General features: G+C 46.0%; 1 protein-coding gene across 1 annotated transcript; it reads left to right on the top strand.

The window, feature by feature from the left end:
- The first annotated feature begins 8129 nt into the window (after positions 1-8129).
- hoxc11a (homeobox C11a) lies at positions 8130-10527 on the top strand. Its single transcript, XM_086136817.1, has 2 exons — positions 8130-9081; positions 10295-10527. The coding sequence occupies exons 1-2, from the start codon at positions 8130-8132 to the stop codon at positions 10525-10527; spliced, it is 1185 nt and encodes a 394-aa protein (XP_085992943.1).

Consider the following 10527-nt stretch of genomic DNA (forward strand, 5'->3'; position numbering starts at 1 on the left):
GTAACGCGTGTAGCCGTTGAGCAGTGTATTTGCAGCATGACATTACTGTGAAAGTACTCCAGGTCGGGCCACTTTTCATGTAGGTGACGCGTTTGTCTTCTGAATTATCTGTGTGTGTATTTTTTATTTTTCTCACTGTCCACTTTCCGAGGCGACCCCGCGTTGTGACCGCGGGAATGCTTGTTGGCGTTGTTCTTTGAGGAGGGACGTGCGGGCGCTGCGCGGCCGCCCTCGACGTCCTCCTGCGACCTCCTACTCATGTATAACTTTGTCCTGCAATGTCATGACACATGTTACTCGATTGTGCGGATCCCCGTTCCACGCCGTGTATTGGTGCTTTATGTTTTGGATCGTCTTGAACAACTAATACTGTCGCATTCCGTGAAGCATATTTGTGGTCGTGCAGCGGGAGTTGGAAATGTGCTCGGCCTCTTCTATTATGATATAAATATTTACTGGCACACGTTTGATATGGACAAAAGGGGTCCCCAAAATGTTCCGTGTTAGTAGCTGTTCTGGTGGTTCCTTTGATTTGGGCCCTCATTTGTATTGCTTTCTTTGCGCTTGTAAGGATTACTCCATTGTCTTGTATAGTCATGATATGAATGTATATGCGTACGGTCTTCAATAAACAGAATATTGCAACGTCCTTCAGTCTTGTCATTGGCCGTCGGGATTGCGTTATACAGGAGGGACCCGAAGACCTGAGCCGTAATTTGAAGTATAGTGGCGGAAGCGGAGCGGGCGGCTTGCACATAATCCACATACTGTGAACTCCAAGCTGCGCAGGTTGGCCTTTCTTTATTGGGACCGCCTGAATACAAAAGTGCGTGACAGAGGCGAGCTCGCCCCCAAAACAATCGAAAAACAAAACAAAACAGTAACACTTACAACTTCCGGCTTCAAACGTTCTCCAGGATCCCCAATAGTGCATGCCAGATTTTTATTATAGATAGATAGATGGATAGAAACACAAACACACACACACACACACATTCACAAACACACATTAGTATGTGTGTGTGTGTGTGTGTGTGTATATATATATATATATATATATATATATATATATATATATATTATTTTTTTTAAATATATATATATATATATATATATATATATATATATATGATGTGTGGGCGTGTGGCTGTATGTGTGTGTTTTTAACAGGGCTTCCTTTCAATTAGAACTTAATATGGGTACTCTTTTGCAAGGCTATAATGGTGCCGCTAAACATGAAACAGCTCTGTAAAGTCAGTAATGGTGTTACACCCTGGTGCTCCATATAAACAGGCCCAGTGGACCCACTCTTTTTTTTTTTTTCTTTTTACATACATGCACCCCCTCGTGCCCTGGTTTGCACCGGAGGTGCGCACATTTGCATAAGAAGCAATGAAGCGATAAAAGTCGGCCTTGTCTGCTGCGTACCGTGCAGCCAGCAAGCGCAGCATTCTGCCAAGGCTCAGTCAAGCAAGAATATGATAGTTCGTGTGGCTGCGTGCGTATGTCTGAAGTGCAACATGGGCGCGCGTTTGCGTCCAGCATTGTGAGCTTTTCTTGTTGTCTTTTTGGTCCACGCTCACTCGAATCGTTACGTCCCGCGAGGAATCGGCACAGTTCCATTTTTTTCCTGACCTCGGTGCTCGTGGACATGCGTGTCAGGACACGAACCGCTGTGAGCAAAGAGATGCATTGTGCTTCAGCGACCTCGCTTGAGTTTGATTTTCACACTCAAATTAGTTCGACTGAGTTGTTATCAAATCACACAACATGCAGACCTCGCAGAGTTGACAGCAAATGTTGTAGTGACGTCACAACGCCCGCACCCCGTGTCTCGCTTTCAAGACGACGCTGGAGCGAAGTTGTCGTCAAAAATGAGAAAGTTCCACGTTGGAATAGTTGTTTTTTAGGCCGCGGATGATGACAAACAGCTGGAGATGTGCTGTGGTTTCAAGAATCCTCCACGTCAAAGTTCTCCTATATCTGGTTCACGTTTGGAATCCACGACAGTTCCACGTTGAGGGAGAAAAAAACAACAACAAACGTGTTCTCACTCTCATGCAGTGGCCCAAGTGTGATTCGAGGCACTCTTCCGTTTTCATTTCACTCTTTTCCTTTGAATGTGCAAATCGTGCTGCACGAGCGTGCAACAGATGCGAAGCAACAGCGTCAACGAGCGAGCTGGTTTGCGATTGGAGTACATTATTCATAGCAGTCAGGTTTGTCGCCGTCAAAATTAATAGTTATTTATAATTATTTGTTTATTGTTGCCTTGTTGAACGCGCTGCATAAAATGCTCAATCTCGCTGCTGACTTGGCCTGCACATTCACTTATGGAGGGCACATTCCCAAACGGCCAAGGTCAATCGTATCATCACAATCCACACAGCGCGTCCCGTGCGATTGAACAACATTCCATCTTGTTGTACAATACTTCCTCTAAAATCACTTCTCGAACCACGCACCGACCTTGTGTCTGGTTTAAAGGGTGTGGTGTTTTTTTTTAAAATTCTCTCCCCACGACGCAATGACTTTTGGGCACTTTTGTAACTTGCTGCCCTTTGACTGTGTATGCAGGCTTGCGCATGCAGGATGTCCCGCCCCGCACAGCTTAAAGTGAAACTTGTTCAAGGAAACTTTGATTATTCGCTTTGATTCTTCGCTTTATTAGCGTATCATGCCGAATCCTCAAAATCAGCTTTGTGGCGCGACTTTGGGTGCGTGTGTTCTGTAGCTGGCAGAATTTCAAAGCCCCGAAAAGAAGAGAGTGCAGGCGGAGGAACCTGAATTGAGACATCCGGATTGTAAAACGTCGCTGGGGTTTTGCACCACTTGGAACAATAGCTTGCGTGCGTGCTCAGCACCAAGTTTGACTTTGAGACTGACCAAATGTGTTTATGGCGGCCCGCAGTCTCCACGTCTCAAAGGTCAGTGAGCTTCACGGTGCCCTTCGCAGAGAACTTGTGTCACGTGGGCTGCGTGGGCTCGCAGCCCCCCACCACTGGAGCAGAGCCGCGCGGCCTTTATGGCGAAGGACTGGCCAGAAACACACACACACACACACACACACACACACACACACACACACACACACACACACACACACACACACACACAAGAAAAATGCCCGATACTGCTCTGAGTGCGCGAGTGTGTTTGTATATGTACTGGTCGAATTGTTGTGCAAAGTGTGCTTTCCAGCATCACTGTTTAGATGAAATATAATCTGTGGTTATATTTCCGAGGTGTGCTCCATTCTCAACAAGCTTCTTATTATTTTTTAATCATTGTGCATGTGTCAGTGACAAAAGAGAAGAAAAACACGTTTAAAATTGGTTCACTTGGCGAGTTTGCAATATTTGGCCAATCGACGTCATACTTTGGATTCTAAAAGCGTGGCGTGACTGCTCAGACTGCTGCGTTCTATGTCCTACTTTGGCATCTCGTGCTGTTGTTTTTTTCGATCACCCTTTGCGAATAATTGGAAAATATAATCTGTCACACTTGTCATTGGTGCATAAAGTTTACATTTTTAATTTGTTGAGAGGGAGTGCGTGATTGTCCCCCCCAACACGTCCACTTTGAGCAGCAAAACTCATATTTTACTCAGGCAGCATATGTCAAATTAATTGACCAGACCAGGGACGACAGTCTTTCATTTGCCCGCAATTTTACACCCCCCCCCCCCCCATTTCCCACAACTCGATATCAAAATTTCATATTGCGCTCTATCTCTTTAGGTTTGTTTATTTGACTTTAAGTTTCGTTTTGGGGTTTTTTTTTGTTATTTTGCGTGTGCAAAGAAATTCTCGGTTGATCCATTCGTAATTGGATCTTTTTTTTTGTATTCTCTACAGCAAACGACGGTGTCGGAAAGACAAACAATTAACTGCAATCATTGCCACTATTTTTAGATTCAACACCCAAATAAACACTCTTAAATAAGTAAGAATAAAAGAATAAAAGTTATCAAAAACGTTTTTAAAATGTATTTTAAAAGTCAAATGCAATAATTAACTATTTTAAGAATGACTTGATTATATATTCTAATAATAATTTAAGACGTTATAATAAAATAATTTGTTAAACTGACATTTGTTTCTGTTTGCACACACACACACACACACACACACACACACACACACACACACACACACACACATATATATACATACATATACTGATTCTGATTCTGATTCTGATATATATGTACAGCGAGAGAGAGAGACGTGTGTGTGTGTGTGTGGGTGTGCGTGTGTGTGTGGTGATAGCATTCGTCATTTTTCCAATAGCGCCTGCATAGGTGAAGAGCAGCTCTAAAATATTTTCCCATTTTCATTATCCGAATGAGTCAATTTCCCCGAAATTGTGTTTAATTGATGAAAACCTGAACGTGAAAATATTCAACAAACTTTTTTTTCGTCAACTGAGGCCATTGCTCGTGACGTGAAAAAATTCAAAACTACCCTTCATCAAAACAATTCCCCAAAAGTGAACACGTGGTGAGCGAAATACACTCTGGAGATGGCCCACAAACATACGTCTCTTATCTTGCGAGCTTATGTTGCCTGCACCACAGAGACTTCACGCGTGGTGCACTCACGGTAAGTTCAGTTAACACACACACACGCACACGCGCGCGCACACACACACACCGCCCTTTAGTGTGGCTTGAAAGTGTTCGCAGCCTCTTGCAGCCAAGTTTAACTGGCCGACTTACATGCAATTAAAGTTATCTAGGCCATGAGGGAACAGTAACATGATTACACGGGCTTTCCTCAGCATGAGTCTGGCCCACAGTCGAAGAGAGGGCGGCTATTCTGCCTGCTTGCCTGCTTGCGTGAGGGAGTCCACTCGGGTTTTGGGATAGTTTATCGTGGGTTGGACGTTTCTGGCTACAGGTGACGTCCAATAAAAGTATTTTTCTTTTTTTCTTTTTTTTGTGTTCTTCAGAAGAAGGCGACAGACACCCATTGTAATGAGGCCAAGAGCGAGGAGCTTGCAGTGCATTACTTACATTGCACAATGTCGCTATCGAGACGGAGCTGGCGTTTGCGTGCAGGGCAACACCTTCTGCGAGCAGCTCTCAACAAAGACGCGACGACGATATCGCATAATCGTTCGCATTTGACAGCGGTCTGCGTGCTATTGATCACCTGGCATTTTTGCGCAAACAGGCTGCGCATTTGGTGCAAGCAACCCGCAGCAGTAGGCGGGTGCTAGTCCAGGGTCCTACTGCGAGAAGGATATCAGCTGCTGTGAGTCAGCCATCCAAGGAAATAAACACACGATAAAGCTCATTCTTTGCTCATGCGCGCGCACCAGTGCGGCGATAGGCAGTCTTAAAAGCCCCAACAGGCAAATATTTCCAAGTGATGGACGTTTGCTGCTCCCGTTTTGACACATGATGACAAACGCCCCAATGTAAATGCTGCGAAAGGCCCATTGGCCGTGCACGCTTGTAACGATTTGCTTCCTTGGAACTTGCGCGCACTTTTCAACGTGCAGTCTCAATCTTCACATTTCCTTCATTCTCGTGCCTCACGCGCTTGTGTAGCTGAAAATCACGCACATTCCCGTGGAGTCATGTGGATGCAGTCTGATAACAGCAGTCTGTGTCATGGAGGCCTATACTAATATTCCTTTAACGCTGCATGTGCAACAAATGCCAGGCCTTGAGTCTTGTATGTCGCCTCAAATATTCCCTTGGACCATGTTAGTCGTTCATCTTAAAGAACCCCATTTCAAGTCTTACATTCTTCGTTGTAATGAAATAAATGCAACGCGGAAACGTTCTTTTGCTTGACATTGCGTCACTTGAAGCAAAATATGCCCGATGGAGTGCTGTGCTGTGAGGTGCGCGCAATCTCTGGTTAGCAACATCTGAATTCCCTTCATTCTCAGCTTTGTTTTTTTTTTTTTTTTTTTTTTTTTTTGGTGGGGGTGGGGGGGGGGGACAAAAGGATTTAGTGTTACTACAGCCATTGCGAGTTTTATGGTGGACATATAGAGGCGATTTTTAGTGGTCAAATTCAAGTGCTGTGTCTGGACAGCTGTCTGCTTTCTTTGTACTTGGATGCATCATGTGCGAGCACCTTTTGTCACGAAGGGCAGTAAACAAGCTGATGCCATTGCCACGTTTTGCAAATAGCCTCCACTGACTGCAAAGCTGCCTTTAAGCTCTCGGGGAGATTTCCTTGTGCTTTGCTGCAGCGGCATCAGACAATTTCCCATCAACGCCCGCATGTGCTCCTTTTGTGATATCAAAATATTGGACCCTAATTCAAAAGTCTTCTGTAGGATTTAGGAAATGTCCAATAATCATAAACAATGGCCCAATAATAGGAATTCCACCGTGTGACTGGAGCTGTTAGTCTATAAAGTGCATGGAAGACTGCCCTCAACAGCACAATTAAAAGTTTACAGCGAGTCAGGAAAGAACAAACAAACGCATCTTTTCAAACCACTCGTTAATTTATTTAAAATAAAGTAACAGAGAAAACAATCACACCCCCGCTGTTTAATGTCGACATCCCGCTGCTGCTGCTGCTGCAGCAAAATAAATAAATAAACGAATAAAAATAAATAAATAAGAAAACATCACAGATGCATCAGCTGGGACTTATTTACTTTGAGAGACAAATGTCGAAATCGTGATTTTATCCACAAAGCAGTCAAAGTGCGCACAACGAGCACGTTGTTGATCACCCAAACAGATTTCAAGTCATGTTGTATTTCATTTGCAACACGCTTTTCCATAACATCCAGAGAGCTCTTACCTGCAGATATAGCAACAACAACACTATTCCCATTTCAAAACCCACCTATTCAAAATCGCATACTCAGTTTGAATTCATCTCTTCTTTTATTATTTATAATTTTATCTGTGGTTTTATTGTTCTTGTTCTTGATTGTAAAGTGTCCTTGGGTGTTTTGAAAGGCGCTTATAAATAAAATGTATTATTATTATTAATAATCATTTAAAAAATGAAAATAATAATAATATTTAAATATTAATAATAATAATAATAATAACTGGGACTGATGATGACATCAAGTAGAAATGCGAGCGTGCATGTTGTTTGCCTGAGGACTGGCGAGACATTGTGTGCTTGACGGGTTGTACTTTTTACAACATGTCCCCCCCAACCCCCCTACTGAATCAAAGGCAAACCACATCCAAGCTAGTCCATTGTTGTATTCTGGATGGGCAAAAAATGTGAGCGCATGGGGCAACGTGATTGTTAGAGACGATGAAGTGCAAGAAGCATGCAAGTGTTTTCATTTGAGTTCGACCCCCGTAAAATGGCCTTTAGAAGGGATGAATCTGTTGCGTAAACGCCGCTGCAGCCACCTGTGTTGCATATTGACGATGGTGCAACAGGCCCACCAGTATGGAAATATAATGCCATTCAAGCGCGTCATGAATCCACGGACAGATCAGCGTTAAGTGCCTGGACGCTCCTCACCGTGATGTCCCCACCTGCACGACAAAACAAAACAAAACGGCCCAACGCAGCAAGCAGGCCTGAGCTTTTTTTCTGAAGTTATGGAGTTGTTCTTGGACTGCTTGGCCACCCCGACAGGCTTGCAGCCACTTTCCGAAGGCATCTTTTATGTTACTGTGTGTAAATGTCAGTGTCAATAACGCTGCGGATAAAATGTAATGTGGAGGAAGTGTTACAGGAGATGACCATGGTCCTGCAGTGCAAGAAAGCCACACAACAACTACGACAAGAGGAATGATGATGATAACAATACCTTACCTGCCCGAGTGCACGATAGGAGGAAGTGCAGAGAGGAGGACCAAGACCGCCTTGGCGTAAACATCAACACAATCAACAAAAGCACAAAGTCTTCGGTGTCTCGTAATGAATGAATGCATATGTGGCGGTCCTGATTTGAGTGGTTGTGTATGAAAATGATTCGTTCGAACCCCCCACCCCACATACACGCGCTGGCAGGCATGCACGCACGCTCCCACGCACGCACGCACGCACACAGGCAGGCAAGCAAGCAGGCAGGCAGGCAGGCACGCAGGCACGCACGCACGCACGCACGCACACCCCAACCCCCTGGATGTAACGAGCCCAACCACTCCTACACGTGCAACTCTTCCAAACTGATATATGACAATATCTACTTTCGATCACGTGTCCGCCAGGCGACTTAGACGGATTGCGCGTCATCTCGCCTTCCCCAAAAATTTCTCTGGTGCGGCAGCTCATATCCAAAACATCTTTATCGACGGAGCGCGAAAGATGTTTAACTCTGTGAACCTGGGCAACTTCTGCTCCCAGACGCGCAAGGACCGGACATCCGAGTTTGGGGACAGGGCGGGCTGCGCGTCCAACCTCTACCTGCCCAGCTGCACGTATTACGTGCCCGAGTTCTCCGCCGTGTCGTCCTTCCTGCCGCAGGCCCCGTCCCGCCAGATCAGCTATCCGTACTCCAGCAACCTCCCGCAAGTACCACCGGTCCGGGACGTGTCCTACGGTCTAGAGCCGACCGGCAAATGGCACCACCGCAGCAACTACGCGTCGTGCTACTCGGCCGGAGAGGAGCTGGTGCATAGGGACTGCCTGCCGCCTTCCACCATGACCGAAATGCTCATGAAGAACGAGAGTGCGTACAGCCACCACCACGCACACCACGCACACCACCACCACCACCACCACCACCCGGGCTCCAATCACCCCTCTGCAGGCTTCTACCCCGGCGTGGCCAAGAACAATGTGCTCCCGCAGGGCTTCGACCGCTTCTTCGAGACGGCGTACTGCAGCGGCACGGACAATCAGACGGACGCTTTTTTGCAAAAGGTCGAGGGGGGGAAGCTGCCTGGCAGCGGCGGCGGCGGCGGCGGCGGCGGCACAGACGCGAGCGACCCCCAGCAGCAACAGCAGCAGGAGCAGCAGCCCGCCTCAGCGAGAGGCTCGCTTCCGGCAGCCTCCGAGCAGGACAAAGACGCGGACGACGACGACGACGACGACAACGTTGCCGCCGAGGAGGAGCACACCAATTCGGGCTCTTGCACGTCGGCCGCTAAGGAAGCCAGCGGCGGCTCCAAAAGCAGCCACTCCAGTAGGTTGAAGCTGTAAAATGCGGCACGAGGTGAAGGGGACTAGCCCGCTGTTTTGTCGCTCTCACTTTATGTGCACTTTTATAAGCATTCAAAAGGATTTTATTATAAGCCCACAAAAGCTCTTGCTTGCAATGAGAAGATTTTTTACGATGCCGAGGCTCTTCAAAAATGACCATATTATACACACTCTGTGCTGAGTGACTGTCGTGTGTGCGCGCGCGTGAATGTGTGTGTGTGTGTGTGTGTGTGTGTGTGTGTGTGTGTTTCGTTTTAATGAAGAGACGGCGCTGTTGTGACAAATGGTAACTTTGATCGTGAACTTGCATTGGGCGTTTAATGAAGGGATTTTCTTTCTTCTTCTTCTTGTGCCCACCATACACGCATGTGTAAAAGGCAATTGGGCAGATCATTGCTGTTGGCGTCTTGTGAACTGCTGTCTTTTGAAAAACATTGGCTGGTTTTTGGCCCGCCGTGCTACACACTGACACACGTGCATGTATACTGATCCAACAAAGCCGGCTCCGAACACTTTGAGAGTAGGAAAGGGCGATTTAGTAGCACAGATAAAATGTGAATCTGACTCGTTCCGATGCAGGTTCAACAGTGAAATGTTAAAAAAAAAATAGTTGTGCTATTTTAGTGCTGAAAAAAGGCTCCTGTCGTTGTGCTATGTGAGTGCTGAAAAGGGGCTTCCCGCACAAGCTCAGTGGCCACGTTATTTTTTTGCCTAATTTGGAATACTCCACTGAATTAAAAAGCAAACCAAAAAAAACACCCCAAAAGGCATTTTCATTCCCCTCCGTGCAGCCACCTGTTTGATAAGAAGTTATAGATCCTCAGGGTCGTGCAAAGGCCATTGCCAATGTGGCCAAATGCATTTCGACATGGCGCCAAGAGTGTGTAAATTGTGCGTTGGGCTCCAGAGGAATGCGAGGGCACATGATGCGGTGAAAGCCTTTTTGCTGTCGTCAATTTAGAACAGATAAACACGTGCTTAGATGCTGTCTCTTGCTCTTATTTACTCCAAAGGCTTGGCATATTTGACGCTCTAAAGCCTCCTCAGCACTGGCGCATCAGCAGCGCCACTTGAGAGTCGATTATATCATGGTGATGATGATGATGATGATGATGATGCTATTGATGAGGATGATTATTATTATTTTGCACGCTTTGTGAAACAACTGAGCAAGGAGAGTGTCATTTTTTTTTCAGGTACCCCGCGCACAAGGAAGAAGAGGTGTCCCTATTCGAAGTTCCAAATCCGAGAACTGGAGCGAGAGTTCTTCTTTAATGTTTACATTAACAAGGAGAAACGTCTACAGCTCTCCCGCATGTTAAACCTCACCGATCGCCAGGTGAAAATTTGGTTTCAGAACAGACGAATGAAGGAGAAGAAGCTGAGCAGAGATCGCCTGCAATATTTCTCCGGGAATCCCTTGTTGTGA

Source organism: Hippocampus guttulatus, chromosome 1 (assembly GCF_054856545.1).
Source record: "Hippocampus guttulatus isolate MCC_2025c chromosome 1, RoL_Hgut_1.0, whole genome shotgun sequence".
NCBI classification, from domain to species: domain Eukaryota; kingdom Metazoa; phylum Chordata; class Actinopteri; order Syngnathiformes; family Syngnathidae; genus Hippocampus; species Hippocampus guttulatus.